At 52.6% G+C, this 19,898-nt stretch overlaps 1 protein-coding gene across 1 annotated transcript in view; it reads left to right on the forward strand.

The window, feature by feature from the left end:
* The first annotated feature begins 931 nt into the window (after positions 1–931).
* The window catches only part of SFRP1 (secreted frizzled related protein 1), a 43,523-nt gene continuing 24,556 nt past the window's right edge, over positions 932–19,898 (forward strand). Inside the window, exons 1-2 of the mRNA XM_005899836.2 lie at positions 932–1,692; positions 6,726–6,803. Of these exons, the coding sequence (XP_005899898.2) occupies positions 1,167–1,692; positions 6,726–6,803 (604 nt within the window). The 5' untranslated portion in view covers positions 932–1,166. The remainder of the gene's footprint in view (positions 1,693–6,725; positions 6,804–19,898) is intronic.

Here is a 19,898-nt window from a genome sequence, read left to right on the forward strand (position 1 = left end):
TGATATTTACACAAGCCACGCTGATAAGTGCACATGTGTTTTTAATGTTTTGGCTTTCTAGACCACAAACATGTCAATGTGCATATGCGTGCACACACAGACGTGCTGTCGGGCTGGGCCTTGAGCGGGGCTCTTTTTTCTCTTCTTCTTTTTCTTAAAAACAACAACAACAACAACAAAAAAACCCAAAAACCAAACCAAAAAAAAAACCCCAACTGTCCTCCCCAAATCAACACCTTTGTGCGCACCCTTCCCTTCCACACTGCCTCGGGACTGTAGGAGGGCCATCATCTGGTTGTCTCACCTGGAAACGCAGCTGCCTTTTAAAGCCAGCAAACAGCCGGACTCCACCTTCCCCGGGTCTTCGCGGGAGCCGAGCCCCACCGGCCGGGGATGGAAAGGCAGACCTCCCTCGCTACAGCCTTCCTGAGCCCCGGTCCGTCGGCAACGGCCGCTTTCCGTACTGCAGCCACAGAGAACAACAACGAGAAAGCAGTCTGCTGCTGCGTTAAGTTAGGGAGAAGTGACAAAAAAAAAAGAAGTTTTGATTAGCTCATGGACTTGCAAGTACTGTTAAGCGTCCTTGCTTTCCTGAGATCTGACTCAAGCTAGCTGCAGCGTTGCGCATCCTTTTTATCCTCCGCACGCTTCTCTCTATCTCCTCTCTCTCTTCCTTTTTTCTTTCTTTCTTTTTTGTCTTTTCCTCGTTTTCCCTCCCTTCTTCCCTCTTTTATTTATTTTTTTGGTTTTGTTTTTAAGGGGTGTTGACCTGCGCTGAGTTCTGGGGAGCCGAGCCCTCCCGCCCGCGAGCCGATTGGCCGGCGGCGCGGGTGACTGACGGGCGGGCCAGGAGCGCTCCCGGCGGCCGGCGCTGATTGGCCGGCGCGGATCGGAGGGCTCGGCCGCGGGAGCGCCGGGCACTCGGGTCCCGCCGCCTCGGGCGCCTGGGCCGCACTCGGGCCGCGCGCTCGCCTCCCCGCGCAGCTCTCCTGGGCTGCCCCGCCAGCGCCGGGCAGGAGCGCGCGGCCGCCCAGTTGGGCGCGGGTGCGGACGGCGCCTTTTGTCCCCGGAGCCGTGGGGCGGGTGGGGTCCTGCAAGTTCGCGGCGGGACGCACGCGGGGAGACCACCGAGGACGCCCCGCGTCGCGGGGGCCGGGGCGCCGAGCATGGGCGGCGGGCGCTGGGCCGCGGCGGGCGCGCTGCTGGCGCTGGCCGCCGGGCTCCTGGCCGCGGGCTCGGCCAGCGAGTACGACTACGTGAGCTTCCAGTCGGACATCGGCGCCTACCAGAGCGGGCGCTTCTACACCAAGCCACCGCAGTGCGTGGACATCCCGGCAGACCTGCGGCTGTGCCACAACGTGGGCTACAAGAGGATGGTGCTGCCCAACCTGCTGGAGCACGAGACCATGGCCGAGGTGAAGCAGCAGGCCAGCAGCTGGGTGCCCCTGCTCAACAAGAACTGCCACATCGGCACCCAGGTCTTCCTGTGCTCACTCTTCGCGCCCGTCTGCCTGGACCGGCCCATCTACCCGTGCCGCTGGCTCTGCGAGGCCGTGCGCGACTCGTGCGAGCCGGTCATGCAGTTCTTCGGCTTCTACTGGCCCGAGATGCTCAAGTGCGACAAGTTTCCCGAGGGCGACGTCTGCATCGCCATGACCCCGCCCAACGCCACCGAGGCCTCCAAGCCCCAAGGTGAGGCGAGGGTCCCCCGGGCTGCGCCCCGGGCCTGGGGGACGTGCCTTCGGCCCTGCCCGACGGCCTCGAGACGTCCGAGGTGGTGCCCGGCTGGGCAGCCCCGCGCGCGCACCCGCTGCGGGTCGTGGAGCCGCTGCCCTGGGAATCCAGTTTCCAGGAAACAAAGCTTTAGCTCAGGGTCCCAGGAGAGCGCTTTTCTCCCCTGGGAGGGAACCGAGTCCCCATCGGAGCTTTGAACCCCGTAGACGAGATGCCCCCGGGGCTGGGGGCGGGAGAAACAACCCAAACTCTAAATCTGGGAAGCTCTGGAGGGCCGAGCAAATGCTAAGGTGCAGCTTTGTTTATATTCTTAGGTTCGAGGAGGATTTTTTTTTAAATCGCTTTTCTTAGCTAGTCATTCAGCCAAGTAGCTCCCGGACTGGTGCAAAAGAAGCCGAGAAAAAAAGTTTAGAAAGTGCAAGGCTGTTTCCTCCTTTCAGGTAACAGCTTCGGGAGACTTGAGGGAGGGGGGTGGTTGGAAAGACTTGTCCCCATTCTTGCATACCCCCTGCTTCTCTCATTCACACAAATCCTCAGGTAATTAGGAAGATAAAATTGTCATTAGCTCATTGTTCCGCTCTCCTTGGGGAGCGGGACCGCAAATTGAAGACTTTCCTAACAGCCCCGGAGAAGGGCAGGAGGTTGTTCTCAGAACCCCCTCCCTCTTAAAGGGCAGCTCTTGATGGGGGAGGAAGGCACGTCACCCCGCAACCCCGCACCCCCAGGCCACAAGACAGAGCAAAACAAGTTAACAAGCCAAAAAAAAAAAGAAAAGAAAATCTCCAATAAATCAACACCCCAGCAGCCTCGCCTGACTTTGAGAGGAATGAATTCAACCCCGACTTCTTCGGAAGCAGAGTTGAGGCTCAAAGAGCTGCCAGTGATCAGAGGTGGGGAGCCGTGTGCCCAGGGCACCCAGCACAGGGCCCGCGTCTCTAGGGCTTTTGGAGGAAAGGGCTTAAGGTGTGTGTGGGGGTGTGGGGGTGCGGGGGCGGGGGTGGAAAAAAAAAAAAAAAACCTGTTGCTTGCTGACTCAGCTTATCTCCAAGTGATGCCGGAGGAGGAATGTCTCCTGCGGGGCAGGCTCCCCAGAGTGAGGGTGGGGTAGTCCGGGGAAGGGCACCCTGAAATTTGAATGCCTTTGCTTATTTCAGGGAGGGCGGAGATAAGCCCAGAGTGGGGGATGTGGAGATGGGCTCGGTGGGTGGAGGGGGCAACAGCCCGAGGTCTGGGCCCCATGCTCGCCCTTTCTGGAGGTCTGCACAGGGTTCACCTTCAAGGGAGATGCTGCTGGTACCTGGAGCAGACTAAGCCCTTGGTGTTCTGTCTGGATAGAACCCATGGGATTTTCCTTCTCCCCTCCTGGGAGAGAAGCCCAACCCTACCCCCAGAGACCTCAGCCAGCTCTGCTGGGGCAGAGCCCACCCCCAACTGCTCCTATCTGGTACAAGCGGCGACAGAAACCTTCCGAGGGGGACTGGCAGGTGGGGGGACTGGCTGGGGTGCCTCGTTATGCACGGACAAGAATCCTTTTGGCTCGACACCCACCCCCGTCCCCCCACCCCGCCACCCAGAGGCAGGGGTGGTTGAGGGAAGGGAGTCCAAAATCCATGCTGTCTTCTTGGAGCCATTTACTCCTTGGCTGCTGCCCCCCTTGGCCCCCTCCCAAAGTCTCCCCTTTGCACCATCTCCCCTCCCCTCTCCATCCCAGAAGTGCTCAGGTAGCCCACTCTGGACCAGCCACACAGCAGTGAAGGGACCAGTCTGGGGTGGAACTTGGGACCTGGTTCTCCCCACCATGTTTCTGGTGACAGGTTCTACAGGAGGCACTGCTCCTACCTGGGACTGCAGCCCCCTCAGTGGGAGGAACCCCCAAAAGGCGTCCCCTGGGGTTGCGTGGCCCCTGCTGTCAGCTGAGCCTGGAAGTGGGAGGGATGTGTGTGTGTGCACACAGGTTCGGGGGGGAGAGACCAGACTCCTGGTCCTCATCCCTTATGGTTCGTGCCTCCAGAATAAGAACTGGTACTTTTGGAGGCGACCAAGTCCACATGCCCAACTTTTATTCTTTATTTTTTTTAATTCTGTAAAATTAAAATGGGATTTTCAAAGCAGTGACATGTCTCCAAATGCCGGCTGGTTGGCTTCTGTTCACATACGGGGGCAAGTACTGTTTAGGGTACTGGGGCCGGCCTTTGGGGCCACACATCATTTAAGATCAACTTGATAATGAGATGAGTCAAAGGAGGCTCCCCTGCACCCCCAAGAAGCCAAGGCTCAAGCTGCTTCAGCATTGATTACGGGAGAGGCACTTTTTTTTTTTTTTTCCCAGAAAAGTTATTTCTCAATCTTGCACTTGCGTTAGACCCATGCACTCTCAGGCCGATACACTGTCATTCCTCCTCCCTGCCAGGTTTTACTGATTCAAGCTCCGTGAGCCAGCACATACTTTTAGTTTTATTTTGTTGTTGTTTAGGCATGTTGTGCGTTCAGTCAGCCTGACTTTCAGGCACAGATTTTGCAGAGGCCACGGTGCCTCATTCTTCCTTAGGGTCCCTCCCTGTATTGAGGAGCTGGCCAGGGAAGACCTGCTGTGTGTGTGTGTGTGTGTGTGTGTACTGTGTGCATGCGTGTGCATTGATTAAAAACAAAACCTACGTGTTTCTGATTCCAGGGTTGCACTCCTCTTCCCCTTAAATATTGATGAAACACAACACCTTTTGGTTTTTGCTTCTTTCACTTGAAACATTTTAAATGCATCTAAAAACAGCCATTTCGTCCTGCCTCTCTGATGGATGACTGGGTGGGTTTGATTTTTTGTGCTCAGGCTGCCTGCTGCCCCCCCCCCCGCCCCCCTCCCGCACCCCCGCAACCCCTGCCCCGGCACAGTCCAGAGAGGCCACAGATTAATATTGCCCTTCAGAGCTGGCTGTGAGAAAAGTTGAGGCGGGCTGGGGAAAATACACTGAGCTCATCCCAGCCACCTCCTGCCCCCCGGGGGACGCTGAGGGCCAGACGTGGCGATGGGACTGAGAACAATGCCCAGTGGTGTGCAGAGCCCCGGGCTGCAGTCAAGTCGGGGAACTCAGGGCGTCCAGACCAGGTGGTGTGAGTGAGCCGAGGGCACCCCGTGTTTGCATTCGGATAGTCCTGCCCTGCCGCTTGTTTGGCCAGATTATAGTCATTGAACTTTGCCCTGTGATAACTTCCATTAAAAAATTTTTTAACCCGAACAAGGAAAGCCCCCCAGCACAGTCCACACTCCCCAGGCAGGTACCACGGTCCTTCCTATATATGGTGGGACTTCCTTTCCACTTTTCTCCCCATGGAAGCCAGAATCAGAATGCACAATTCCGGGAAAGCGTTTCCCTTTTGTCAGAAACACGATCTCTGGAATCTGATCTTAAGTTCCGGCTGAGAAGCACAGCTCCAGGCTCTGGGTCCAAAGATAGTCCTGCCGTCTTCTGCTTGGAGTGCAGCAGTGGTTCCTGCTGCCGAAGGAGTCTGGACAGCGCGTGGCCCTGGGCCCAGCGTCAAGGTGGGAGAGGGGTCTGCCAGCAAAGACGAAAGCGTATGGCCTCTGCTGGGCCTCACAGGGACCCTGCCTGGAAGCGGGGCGTGGTCAGGCACCCCCTCCCAGGCGTTGGGGACCAGCTGTGTCCCGGGGGTGCTTTAGCTGACTCCCTGTCTGCCGTGGGAGGCTCTGCCCACTTCTCTGGGCCGCAGAAGTGCTCCAAGGCGAAGGAGATGCTGCCTTGGAGACAGAGAGGGACGGGGAGGAAGAAGAGCCTTAATGGGAGTGGAGGTGCTCAGCACACCGTCCCCCTTTGTGACTTTCCCAAAGCTCATGGCCTCTGCTGCTATGCTGGATGGAAGCTCCTTAAGATGTGCCGGAGCTTTCCTACATCCTGGATAAAACTCCAAGATGTCTGATAGATGATGGAAGCGATGCTGATGCTGACGGTGGGATAGTGGTGGTGGCGGCGGTGACAAGCCACCTCCCCTTCTGGCGATTCCACTGGGTGGCTTTCTCCCAGCTCTTCCACAGGAGGCCGTTTACCAGGGGAGGGGCCCCTCCAGCATCTGCAGCATTTGGCCGGGAGGATCCGCTGGCCCTGGCTTCCAAAGCCTCCTCCCCCTGGGGCCTAGTCGCCTCCAGTTCCCCCCATGCCTGCGGCACACACACCTCCTCTTCAAAGTACTTCACGGTGTGAAAACGCCAACAGAGGGTCTCCCTGTCTCACTCGGTCCTTCCATTTGGCAGCAGGGCTGGTGATGCCCCCCAGCCCCCACCCAGCTCCTCCTGCTCCCCGCCCCGCAGGATCTCGCTGCAGCAGCCCTTCTGGACAGGGGCGTTCAGAGCCTTGGTTGGACTTTGTGAATTTGGCTGATTTTCTTTCTTGGCTCATGGAGAGCTGGTCAGATGGATCGGGGAGTTTGGGAACACAAATAGGGCAGGAATCAGGCAGGTATTTCAAGGGGAGAGGAGAAAACAGGAAACAAACAAACAAACTCTGGTAGAAGTGTTTGGTTACAAGTTAGCTTTTCCCAGGGACTCACCACCTCAAGACACGATTCACAGGACCCGCCCCATTCAGCCCCAGATAACGTTGATCTGAATAGCTGTACTATATTCAGTAGCTCTGCTGCTGCTGCTAAGTCGCTTCAGTCGTGTGAAGTCGTGTCGACTCTGTGCGACCCCATAGACGGCAGCCCACCAGGCTCCCCCGTCCCTGGGATTCTCTAGGCAAGAACACTGGAGTGGGTTGCCATTTCCTTCTTCAGTAGCTCTAGTCCCTGAATTTTCAAGGAACTCGATGTCTGCCTGGGTTTCCGGGACTCGTCTTTCCTGGGATTGCCTTTCAGAAATCCCAGAAGACCGTCACCCTCTTCCAGCCTGGTCCCGAGGCTGATCTCTGTCTGCCCCGGGGGCAGCTCCTCCAGCATCCTTGCCCCGCATCACTAAGCTCTTGTCCTCCCCTTTCCTTTCCTAGGCACGACCGTGTGTCCTCCATGTGACAACGAGCTGAAGTCTGAAGCCATCATCGAGCATCTCTGTGCCAGCGAGTTTGGTAAGAAAGCAGCCGTGGTGCCTCCGGGAGGTTGGGCGTCCCTGGCTCCCCCTGGTCTGCATCCCTGGAGCAGAGCCTTTTGGAGCTTCCTTTTGGGGATACGTGTTCTCCCTCCATCCTCCCCAGACAGCTGCTTTTCTCAGGCTGATGGGAGACTAGATAGGGTGGGGAACTGGCTTCTTTTTATGAAAAGTCAAACTTGGCTTCTGCCTTTCCGTGTGTGGGATCACTGGATGGGTTTGGGGGGACCTTCTCTGGGCGTAGAGGGAGGCAGATTTGGGGCGAGCTGGGGAAAAACCAGGCTGCTGGGCTGGCTTCCCGCATGGCTGTTTTTCCATCCACCCCTAGGTGTCAGCACCATGCCGCCCAGGATCCGGGAGGGGGGTCATTGGTTTTTAGGGCCCTGGGGGCAGGGGCTCTCAGGAACTTCCTGGCAAGGAAAAAGACATCCCCACAGTGGGGGGAATCTCCCTCCCTTCTTCCCAAATCTTTTTGGGTTAAAAGGGCATTCTGGGTCCACATTTGCAGCCCCAGGAAGAGGGCTGGATGTGGGCTCGGGGCCTGATCTCAGGTGACCTTTCAAGGGTGGTCCCTGTCTTCTGCTCCTCAGAAGACAGAGCCTCAGACACCTCGGAAGTGTGTCCTCTGGAAAAGAAGACACGAACTGCATCCTTTTGAAGGGTCGGCTCCCTTCAGCCTGCCACTATTTTGTATGGAACTGACGTATAAAATAGAGGCGGCCGGGGCTGTTTTGCTAAGGACAGGTTCTCACGATTCCAGCCATGGTGTCCCCGAGGCTGGATTTGTTACAGAATTCCTCCCAGGAAACACGTAATGGGCTTCCCTGGTGGCTCAGACAGTAAAGAGTGTCTGCAGTGCAGGAGACCTGGGTTCGATCCCTGGGTTGGGAAGATCCCCTGGAGGAGGGCATGGCAACCCACTCCAGTATCCTTGCCTGGAGAATTCCATGGACATAGGAGCCTGGTGAGTTACAGTCCATGGGGTCACAAAGAGTCAGACACGACTGAGTGACTTAATACTCAGGGCTGTTTTGCTAAGGACAGGGTATCACAATCCCAGCCATGGTGTCCCTGAGGCTGGATCTCTTACAGAATTCCTCCCAGGAAAAGTGTAAATGATAGGTAAAAGAAATCTTTATGTCCATTCAGGGCTACCTATTGTGGGTTTTCATTAACCATGTGTAGTAATGCACATAAATGGGCCTTACGCTGACAAAGTGCCATTGGAGAGGTGCACACACATAAAGCTGAAGGAAAGGGTACATGTGACACTTGTAGTCTCAGGGTACTTGTCACTGTGACTGCAGGCAGGAGTTGGCCCGGAGAGCTGCTTGAGAATGCACACGTTTTTCATGCCCTATTTCTGCGTTAAGTATTTCTACCTGCCTCTTTGGTTCTTGGTGGACGAGCTCTAGGAAGGTTTGTCTGCCCTGCCTTCTGCTGCTTGTATTTGAGTCACATCCTTTTTTCTGTTTGCCATTTTAAATGAATTTCAAATAAATTGCAAGAGAGCACCCGCAGCAGTGTTTGCAAACTCTGATGACCCTCCTTCTGCCCGACCGGGGTGACACTTGCTTCCTGAGGCTCACATTCTTACTCCATCAAGGGGACCCCAATGCCTATGAGGCTCGCGGGTCTGCATGGCCCTAACCTGCCTGAGTGACAAGGTTTCCTTCCACAGATGGCTCAAGATTCCTTCCCAAAGAGGCATTTGGGCATTGAGTAAAAGGCCATAAATAAAATCTCTCAGAAGTCCTCACCAGAAACCTTTTGCTGCAAAGGGTACGGGGGAGGGACAGGAAGAATCAGCTTGCATGTGGCCGTGATCCCAAAGCATCCTTCCTTGGGCGGGGGTGGGTGGGGGGTGCGTGGGAGTGGGCGGGGATGGCGCGGAGGGGTTGGATAATACTCAGCTGCTGCATTTAGATTTCACCGACCCCCTTCTGATAGTGTAAATCACCACACTCTGAGAAGTTGACTCCCTGATGTTTCAGCAAATCCGGGGAATCCTATTAGAGCCATCTCTGAAAGGTGGTGTATGAGCGGATGCTTGACGCTGGGATCCCATCTCCCGGGACCCAGTGTGTGAAGGAGGCAGTGTCCGGTCACTGATTCATGCGTCCAGTCGGTCATTCAGCATTTCTCGAGCTCAGAGCTCTATGCTAGACTACATGTACCCAAACATGGATCTAGCATAGCTGAAGATTTAATTTTAAAAAATTTCATTTTTAACTCTGACCACACATGAAATTGGTCATTTCCTAGAGAATCATGGAGTCATATAACTCGCGGCCTGAAAGGGGCGCTGTTGGCGATGCAGGGTAAAGGATGTTCTGGCACTTTGGGAAGAGAATTGGTTGTCTTTCTGCTCTGATTCCCTGGAACTCACCAACCTGAATTTGTTGAGGGACTTTGTGGCAGCTCGTTAATCTAGAGTCATTCCCTAGGCGTAGGCTGAAGAGGCAAACCTTGGGAAAGAATGTGAATGTGAAAGCTGATCTTTGAGTGAAGGGCAAGGGTCTCAGGGGGCTGGGGTAACCCACCTGGGGAGATGAGTCCTCCCCACGCCGCAGTGGGTGCCAGTAGGTCCCTGCTGGGTCGGCTGGCCACCTGCTCCCTGCAGTGTGCAGGCACCAGGAGTGTCTCTTAATAACCAGTCTGGGCTTGGCCAATCTGATTAGCAGTTTCAGACTGTGTTCCTTTCTCCCAAAGATGGTTTCCTTCTTGAGTGCCTAGAACTTTGGAGTTCTCCTGGGTCCTCTGGGTCATCCTATCAAGTCCACTTATTTCACAAAGAAGGAATCTGAACTGCTCCCCTGGTGTTCTCTTTCTGACACGCTGCCTTTCCCACTTAAGATGAACAGCGTCGGGGCTGGATGCCAGGCTTCCCTATCTGGATGCAGGAGAGACTTTTATGGTTTGTGTGTGTGTGTGTGTGTGTGTGTGTGTGTATTGTATTCTCATAAGGCAATAGAGAGGATTTTTTTTTCTCTCTCTTTCTCTGCAGGGGCTGAGTTCAGCTCTGCCCTTCTCAGCAACCTGGAGAATGCAGCCTTGTTGAGAAACTTGTTTCCTAGCTCAGTTCATTTCAAGTGAGGGAGGCAGTCAGCCACGCTGATGGGATTCAGTTAGGAGACAAAGAAATGCAGCGAGGCAAGCTGATACACAGCCGAGAAGAAAAAGAATGCTTTACTCCCCACTCGAGGGATCAAACTTTGCATTAAACGGCCTTGACATCCCCGGTGGGAAGACATCAGCTTGTTGGAAGGCTCTTTGGGAGCTCGGGGAACAAGGGATCCATTCCTTCAGGGTCAGCACTCCCGAGCCCTCTCCTGCCAGCGGTCATCCTCAGACTCCTTACCCGGCCTATTACCACCTCTCCGGGAGGTGCGATTGTAACTCTCTGGCAGCTCTGCCTGCCCACTGGTTCTCTCCACCCCTACACTGTACCTCTGCAGTTGAGAGTACATTTTTACCCCCCTTACCGACAGGGAAAAGCCTCAGTAGAAACACCTGTGGGCTGATGCTCAGGAATGCAGCTGGATCAGCCCGGATCAAGTCCCAGATGTGTGACAGCCCAAAGTTAGCCGGAGAAGAGGTTCTGAATTCAACTTGGCGGCCAGGGTGCCTGCTGGGCTCCATTCAGGACGCCTGGCCCCGCCGCTTGCTCTGGCTCTGCTTTTCCTGCTCCGTGACAACAGGGTGCCGCTGTTTTCTCTTCGACAGGGTCAATATATTATTTGCGAGCTGCCACACTTAGTAATCCTGCTGTTAACAACTCAGCGCCCATAACCATCTTTCCTTCAGCCCAGCTTATCCCAGGGGATAGGAGGGTCTGATTTATGATGGGGGGCTAGGACCTCCCCTCCGCCCCCCTGCCCCACCCCCATCCCCGCTCTGGCCACTCTCTCGAGCTTCTGGATCCGTAAACACCCTTAAGTTTTTCTGGTCGAAATGGGCAGAAAGCATCGTATACTTCTGCTAAGATAGTTCACAGCTTCCTCTTGTGCTGGCTTCTTCTCTGAGATTTCAGGTGGCTGCTTTGTTAGTCCAGTATTTTCTGGCTGTGGAAAAGGATTTCTTGGCCCCCCTAGAAATTTTTCTTGCCTTCTGAACATTTTTTTTTTCATTTATATGTTTCCTCATAAACAGTAAAACTGTACATTGCAACACTAAACTGAGTCAAAGAGGAAAGAAAAAAAAAAAAAAGGCTCTCACCGTTAGCATTTGGGAGTATTTCCTAGAAGAACATTCTCGGTGGTTCCTGGACCGTCACCAATTTGTTCTCACTCTGCCTCATTCTGCTTTCAAGGTGTCTTGGCTGGGCTACTGTTTGAAGGTGCAAAGTTTTCCTCGGAATGTTTGATTACTTGCAAAAAGTAGGCTCAGCCTTTCCAAGCCAAACCTTGGGTTTCCTCCTGCGCAGGAGGAGATGTAGCTGCCAGCAGGGTAACTGCAGCGTCTGTAAGCTGCTTGAGAGCAGGGTCTGTCTCTGGTACCATATTTTACCTACTGTAAGACACCCATTGATAGCGAGATGCGCCATCTATCACCTGTGCGATGCCTTGCCTACAGGGGACACATCCTTCGTGTTAAAATGTGAAAAGAATCTGTGTCTTAGAATGAACAAAACAAGGCCTGTGTGTACTTAGATCGGTGATTGCACAGTTGCACGGTAGGCATAAAATAAAAGTTTGTTGGACTCATGAATGGATGACACGATATGACTGGGAGATGGAAACTGGCCTTTTTTTTTTTAAAGTGGTTTAATTTCCAGCTTATTTTCTGTTAAGTAACTACAACTTGATTCTAGGATGCATCATCTGAAAATCCACCAAGATAGATGAATATAAGAATTTTTAACTCCAAAAATATTATGAGAGGAAGTACACATCTGAGTATAAATCCTAGATTTTCTACAGTGTGCATAAAGTGCCTTTCCTGAACATTCACAATTGTTAAATGGGCACAAGTACCTTTAAATCGTAAGATTGGGCTGTATTTAAGTGAGCAAAACAATGTTAAAATTATTTAATATTAAAATATCCCCAGATGAATACAAATTGGGATAATTTAGACTTACATTTCAACTCATTGTACAGGGTGGCCTTTTTTTTTTTCCTTGACCTAACCATTGTCTATCCTTGTTTTTGGCTGTTATTAGATTCTACTAGTTCTTATGGAAACTTGGAGAATAGACAAATGATATTGTTCTGCCAGTAAGTGCACCTTGTAGGCAAAAAACGGAGCATTGGTTTTGTTTTTCAGTTTTCTTCTTTTTTAAAAAAAGAAGTGTAGCTGATTTACAGTGTTGTGTTAATTTCCCCTGGAGAAGGCGATGGCACCCCACTCCAGTACTCTTGCCTGGCAAATCCCATGGACGGAGGGGCCTGATAGGCTGCAGTCCATGGGGTCGCTAGGAGTCGGACATGACTGAGCGACTTCACTTTATTTTTTCACTTGCATGCATTGGAGAAAGAAATGGCAACCCACTCCAGTGTTCTTGCCTGGAGAATCCCAGGGACGGGGGAGCCTGGTGGGCTGCCGTCTATGGGGTCGCACAGAGTCTGACATGACTGAAGTGACTTAGCAGCAGCAGTTAATTTCCCCTTTACAGAAAAGTGATTCATATATAAACTATATTGTATATACTTTATATACATAAGTATACATATACACTTTTATATGTACATGTATATATATTTTCCATATTCTTTTCCATTATGGTTTATGTGCTACATGGTAGGACCTTGTTATTTATGCCCCTTTTTTTTTATATAAGGAGAAAGCTCCTTTCCAAACGAGTATGTGCATTTGTTTATTAAGTTTGAGGGAAAGTACATGCCCTGTTTTGGGTAACTGAGTGTATATGTCAAAAACAAAACAAAACCCTAATATCCAAAAATCTAGTTCAGTTGATTTATCATTACTCAGTTGAAGTAAAATTAAGTAGCACACAGATGATGGCAAGGTAACCCCGGGGTGGAGTTGTTGGGCTGAAAGCAACTGGTTTTCGTTGTCCCTGAAAGTCTCTAAAATACACAGCCCGTCCACAGATCTGGTAATAGTTGGAAGGAGTTGTGTGGCGTTCCGTGTTCAAGGAAACACAGAGTCAGCCCTTTAAGTGCCCTGGCAAGGCAGCTCTCAGCCTGCGGTCCATCCTGAGTCCTCCAGGGACTCAGAGGGTGGCTTGTTCTGTGCAGAGACCATGGCTGAACCCTCGAGCACCCTTTTTTATTTTTTTCGAGCACCCTTCACTGGGCCTGGTGGGTCGTGATGGTGAGTCCCTGCTCACGCATGGATCCGAGTGGAGAGCTAGGGGCCTGACTGGGGGCGTCAGTCCCTGGGCAGATGGGTACCACTCTGCGCTCTGAAGCCATGTCAAGGAGCTGTGAGCAGAAGCTGGGAAAGGAGCCGACTTTCCCCTCTGTGCGCACCCCTTCTGCACATCTCATTGTCTCCTGGCAGGAAATACTTAGATGAGGCGGAAGTCCATAGCAACACTTTTCTTTAGCACGTTCGACCCTGAGGACGCATACTGAACTTAGAGACTCAAAAGCCAGGATCCACAGGTTGGGGTGGCACCCTGGGAGCTGAGTTCATTTCTCCTTCTGCCCCAGTTCATACACCTGGTAATGCTGGGAAGTCTCGGAACCTCTCCAGGCCTCAGTTTCCCCACGAAGTGGCAGCTGATACCCCAGGATGGGTTTTCAGGAGCAGATGAGCTGGTGTACGGAACCCAGGCCTGGGCCCCCACACCGGCCAGACTCACTGACTGTCCATCCCGGTGGTCCTGCCAAGAGTGGAGTAGCCCAACCCAGCCCAGCCCTCTGTCCCCAACAGGCGAGGCCTCCCTTCACCAGAGAAGCTGGGGCTGCAGCTCACAGGCTCTGGGTTGAAACCTCCCAGAACCAAGCGCTGTTTCCAGCTAGCTCTCCCGTGGCTGGCATCCTGCTGGGTTGGTGCTCTAGGTGGGGGCACTGTTGGTTCAGGATGTGACGGCTTCCCCTCTTCAGTGATGAGTGCAGCTCCAACGAGGTCATTTCTTGAGACAGTCAGTTGCCAAACTGCATGGTTTGGGCGCCGCTGGATGTGGTTTTCAACCTTCCATCCCGTGATTCTCCTGTTGAGCGGCTCTAATCCACTGCCTTGCTCTCCTTAAAAAACAAAACTGCATTGTGATAAAATATACATAACATAAAATGCACCCTTTTCATCATGTTTGGGTGTACAGTTAGTTCAGTGGCATCAAAAGGGTTCACACTGTGATACAGGCAGCACTATCCCTCTTTGGATATTTTTCTTCAACTCAAACTGAAACTGTACCCAGGCACTGACCACCGCCCCCCGCCCCCGCCTCGCCCCAGGTCTCGGAGCCCCCCACTCTATGTTCTGTCTCTAGGACTCTGACGATTTCAGGTGCTGCATGTAAGTGGAAGCCTGACTGTTTGTCCTTTTACGGGTCTGGCTTATTTCACTTCGCATCGTGTCCTCCTTATCATTCGATGTGTATATAAACAGTCGTGGAGAAGTAGGGGGGCAAGGGAAGGGCTTACCCTCGAGTTCACCTGTGTTCCCTGGAGCCTTCTGGGGGTGGGCACGGAAGGCGGGGGTAAGGGATGAGCTGAGGTGAGGCGGGCTGCCCACCCATTTGCTCGGGTGCTGTCTTGCTCCTCCTCCGTACCCCTGTGCCATTGTGAAGATCTGATGGGCTGGATGGGACCTCAGAGACCAGCCCTTCCAGGGCTGTCAGCTTACAGATGGAGGGAAATAAGACTCAGATAAAGGCGTTACTCATCAGATGGCCCAAGGCCACTCCACCTGGCATCCCTTGCCGTTTTTATTCCCAGCAGCTCTTAGCTGGGTAGCCGGTTCGGATTCCACACCCATCTACCTTCATGTTCCCTCATGCCCATCGCGTTCCCATTCTGCCGGGAATGGGAGAGGAAGCTTTCTGGGAAGGGGCACTGGGCGCTTTCAGAGTCTGCCCGTATAAATGGACCGATGTCTGTGCCTGACACAGGGAAGGGGCTCCATAATCCATTGTTTCTTTATCATGAGGTGGGCCGTGCCGTCCAGGAGAAAGAACATAGACTTTGCGCCAGACAGACTGGGATGAAGTCCCACCTTTATATGCGGGGTGACCGCGAGGAAGTCTCTTAGCCTCTCTGAGCCTGTCTCCATCATCTGTGGGTGGTGGTTCCTGTGTGGTTGTGTTGGGAAGGGAATTGGGTCAGTCAAGTGGATTCAGTTCCTGGACCACGGCAGTGGCTCCAGCCATGACCAGTATTATCTCTTCCTATTGGAAAGAATTATTTCAGGGTGGAAACTGGCCTCTGTAGGAGGACTGGAGCACTAATAAAATCAGCTTGCTTGGCACGAAGTGTTAGGAAATGGAATGGAATGTCCTGATGGATTTCTGGTTAGTAGAGGATTAAACCGGAGAGACCTTGCACAAAACCCATTTAGGAGAACTTTTAAAAGCTTGACATGGCTTCAAGGTGCTAAAGTTCACATAACCAAAACCAAACCAAAACCCAGACAAACCAAACAAAAAGCAACCCTATACATACTAGAAGTTAGGCAGTCAGGGCTTTAATTAAATGACACCCTAAAGTCACTGTAAGACTGAAGTCATCAGACAATGATGACCGCGGGGCACAAGGAGCTTGGAATGAGTTTTTGCTAATCCCAGGACACGCCCACAGAACTTTGTTCTTTTGTTCTGGGGTGATTTTTAGAAATCTTATTCCTGATAAGGGTTTTTCTGCTCATAATGTATTGAGTCTAAGGGAGCTCTTTCGGCCCTTGGTGTGTCTACTTTTCCCAAGCACTGTCTCTGCGTAGTTTTTCACATTTTTGCCCCCAGCAGTTGTGATACTTGTGAAATACACAGCCGTTAGCAAAAACATAGGCCATATTCAGAAGCAAATGAGCATTTAAATATTGGCTAATTTCTTCCAGTTTTGCAGAAATGAGCCAGAAGCTCCCATCCGTATTTATTTTTCAAAGGAGAGCAAGTGGCCAAAGAGACGTCAGGCCCTCGCCCTGCCCCAGCCTGCTTGGAGCAGCCAATTAAACATGCATTAGCTTTGGAAGGCTGCTCAAAGGCCTATAGATTGCACTTGAAATCTTTGTTTAGTCTTTCAGGAACACTGTCACATGGATGATTTATCAAAGAAAGTTGTTTATCTGGCAGTAAAATAAACTCTGGGCCTGTTCAGACGAAGGTTTCCCGTGAATTTCTACCAAGGTAAACACTGGTAACTGGCAAATTCCGTGTGAAAGCCAGATGCACACGATAAATATTTGAGCTACAGCTCTGCGGTGTCCGAGGCCCGGCCTGTCACTGGCTCTGTCACTCTCGCCACAGCCCGGAGGCCCTGGCCTTGCAGCCTGGCTGGTGGGGCCGCCGGAGTCCACGTGTGTGCCGGAGCTGCCCCCACATCGTGGGCCTCCCGGGGCTCGAGTGCCACTTAGCGCTGGCACCGCGGCCTCCCTGGCTCGGAGCAGGCCAGCCTCCAGCCCCTCCCGCCTGCCTTGCACTCACAGCCCGTCCAGAAGTGGCCAGTTTAGGCTTCCCTGCAAATAGAGACCTGTTGAACCCAACTGGCAGGAGGCTGGGTGTGTTGAAGGATTTGGGAGCTGGGGCGTGGTGGTCGGGGGTGGTGCCTGGTGGATTCTGCTGAGCTAGAAGTAGGGTCTCAGAAGGCTGAGATGCTTCCCAGGGGTCTCTGGCTGTGCTCCTTGGGGGTTGGGCGGCTTCATTTGGGATTAAGGAAGGGGCAGGTCCAGCCCTGTGAGGGCGGTGTGTGTGCCTGGGACCTGTCTGAGCGAGGGAGGGAATGAACGGATGAATGGGGATGATGGAGCAGGGGGAAGCCAGGCCTTGTGGGTCTTCCTGAGCCGATGTTTATAGTGACCTTTCAGGGAGGGGCTGAGTTATCAGCTGCTTGTTCTCAGCCCCAGAGGCTGGAGGTTTTGGATCACCCTGGTCTTGATCGGGGTCCTCGTGGCATGGCTGAGTTGGAAAGTGTCTGTGGGCACCACCTGTGACCCAGGCTCTGTCCTGGATCCTGCCAACCCTGATTTCCCTGGTGGGTCAGGGAGGAGAAGCAAGGACCCGAGAAGAGACGATGTTTGTTCACCTGCAAGGGCTTTCGGGTGGGGGTCTGCGCTCACGACTGAGTCTTGAGAAGATGGCATTGGTTTTTCACCCCTCGCCTTTGGAGGGCCTGTGGGTGTGGGAGGCTGGCTGCTTCAACAACTCTTCAGGGATTGCTGTGCGGGAAATGAAATCTTCCAGGCCTGCAGATACTTAGGGGAATAAAGGAGTATTTCTTTAGGGCAGGAATTAATGGGAATCATCCACCACAGATTCTGAAAGGATGTGTGTGAGCTGGAGAGAGATTCCAAAACAGTACTTTGGCAGTGGGGAAAAATCAGGAAGCAGCTTCCCTAAACCAGGCTTGCTCTCATTCAGGCGGGATTACCAGAGGGATTTTTCTCTCTCCTGTTTTCTTTAGCTCTTCTATGAGCGGTTTCCCTGGGACGTTTCCTCCCGGGGGTCCCTCAGATGTGTTCTCTGTGCTCTCTGAGCCCTCGGAAAATGAGTTCATCAACTGGTGTGTCTTCCACCACAAATCCAGTTGGCTTCTGGAGCTGGCTTTAGGGCTGAAAGTGAAAGAAAGTGAAAGTGAAGTTGCTCATTCACGTCCGACTCTTTGCGACTCCGTGGACTGTAGCCTACAAGGCTCCTCAGTCCAGTGGATTCTCCAGGCAAGAATACTGGAGCCAGTTGCCATTTCCTTCTCCAGGGGATCTTCCCGAACCAGGGGTTGAACCTGGGTCTCCTGTATTGCAGGCAGACGCTTTACCCTCTGAGCCACCAGGGAAGCGAGCCATTGGGAAAGCCCTTAGGGTTAGGGCTGAAGGAAATCCCTACTTCTGTGTCTGTGGCTGCAGAGCTAGACACGGGACCTGGAATAAGCATTTGAAACCCTCAGCAGCTGCTGGACGGCCCTCTGTGGAGCAAGTCCCCTCCTGCAGGCTCCACGGGGGCCTCTCGGACCTCGGACTGTGTCTGTGTCTTGCTACAGTCTCAGTACCCTATCGGGTCAGCAGATCCAAGGACCTGTAGGATGAGATAGGCCAGGGCCAGGCCCGTCTGTCTGTTTTCTCACTTTGGTGCCAGGTTCTAACTTGCAGGCCTATGGGAGGGGCAGGGTCTACAGGGGAGCTAGATACATCCAGAGTGTTTCTCTGGAGGAAATGAAGATGACTGCAGACAGTCCTTGGTGGCTCAGACCTGGTAAAGCATCCACCTGCCATGCAGGAGACCTGGGTTTGATCCCTGGGTCAGGAAGATCCCCTAGGGAAGGGCATGGCAACCCACTCCGGTATTCTTGCCTGGAGAATCCCCATGGACAGAGGAGCCAGGTGGGCTACAGTCCATGGGGTCGCTAAGAGTCACACGTGACTGACCGACTAAGCACAGCGCGGTACAGCAGACAGTGAAGAAAGGCATCCTGATGTCAGGAGAGGACGGTGGGAAAGGAGTTAGGACTCAAAACAAATATTGAAAGTGAAAAGGGTTAGTCACTCAGTTGTGTCTGACTCTTGTGCAGCCCTATGGACTGCAGCCCATCAGGATCCTCTGTCCATGGAATTCTCCAGGCAAGAATACCGGAGCGGGTTGTCATTTCCTTCTCTAAGGGATCTTCCTGACCCAGGTCTCCTGCATTGCAGGCAGATTACCGTCTGAGCACCAGGGAAGCACAAAACAAATATTAATAGTACTTAAAATTTCCAGGATGCTTGCTCCTTGGAAGAAAAGCTATGACAAAACTAGACAGCATATTAAAAAGCAGAGACAACACTTTGCCATCAAAGGTCTGTCTAGTCAAAGCTATGGTTTTTCCAGTAGTCATGTACAGATGTGAGAGTTGGACCATAAAAAAGGCTGAGTGCTGAAGAATTGATGCTTTCAAACTGATGTTGGAGAAGACTCTTGAGAGTCCCTTGGACAGCAAGGAGATAAAACCAGTCAGTCCTAGAAGAAATCAACCCTGAATATTCACTGGAAGGATTGACGGATGCTGAAGCTGAATCTCTAAAACTTTGACCACTTGATGCAAAGAGCTGACTCATTGGAAAAGACCCTGAGGTTGGGAAAGATTGAAGGCAGGAGGAGCAGGGGGTGACAGAGGATGAGATGGTTGGATGGCATCACCGACTCAATGGACATTAGTTTGAGCAAACTCTGGGAGATGGTGAAAGACAGGGAAGCCTGGTATGCTGCAGTCCAGGGGGTCACAAAGAGCTGGACGCGACTGAACAAATTTTTTTTAAAGAAGTTACTTTATTGAAATATAGCTAATTTACAATGTTGTGTTAGCTTTCACTATACAGCAAAGTCATTCAGTTATACATATATATACATTCTTTTTCATTATGGTTTATTCTAGGATATTGAATACACTTCTCTGTATTCTACAATAAGACCTTGTTGTCTATCCAGTCTCTATGTAATAGTTGCTCATCCCAGCCTCCCAATTCATCCCTCCCCACCCTCCATCCCCCTTGGCAATGATAAGTCTGTTCTCTATGTCCAGGAATCTGTTTCTGTTTCATAGATAAATTCATTTGTGTCATATTTTATATTCCACATATAAGTCATATCATATGGTGTCAAATAGTATTTTGTAAGTTGACAAAACCTGATTCAGGTAAATCACGGGTGGAGAAGGTCTTCTGTGTTTGGGCAGCTGATTCAGTATCCTGTTAGGGCTCGCATTGGCCAAAACTCAGGGGGGCTCAAGGGCTGAGTTGAGGCGTGAGGAAGAAGGCAGTCCCTTCCAGCACCCACCCAGGAAGGGTGCTGGGATCCCAGAGGGAGCAGGATTTGGAGTGAGCAGGTGTGTTACAGGAGTGACCCACCCAGCGTGGCCGTGGGCCAGAGGCAAGAGGCCCCACCGACCAGGGGAGTGAGGTGGTCTGCTGTGCGCCGCTGAGCCTGTGAGGGCAGCCTCCAGACCACGTGCAGCCGCCTCCGTGACAAGGAGGGGCTGACCGG

This window comes from Bos mutus, chromosome 27 (assembly GCF_027580195.1).
Source record: "Bos mutus isolate GX-2022 chromosome 27, NWIPB_WYAK_1.1, whole genome shotgun sequence".
Classification (NCBI taxonomy): Eukaryota; Metazoa; Chordata; class Mammalia; order Artiodactyla; family Bovidae; genus Bos; species Bos mutus.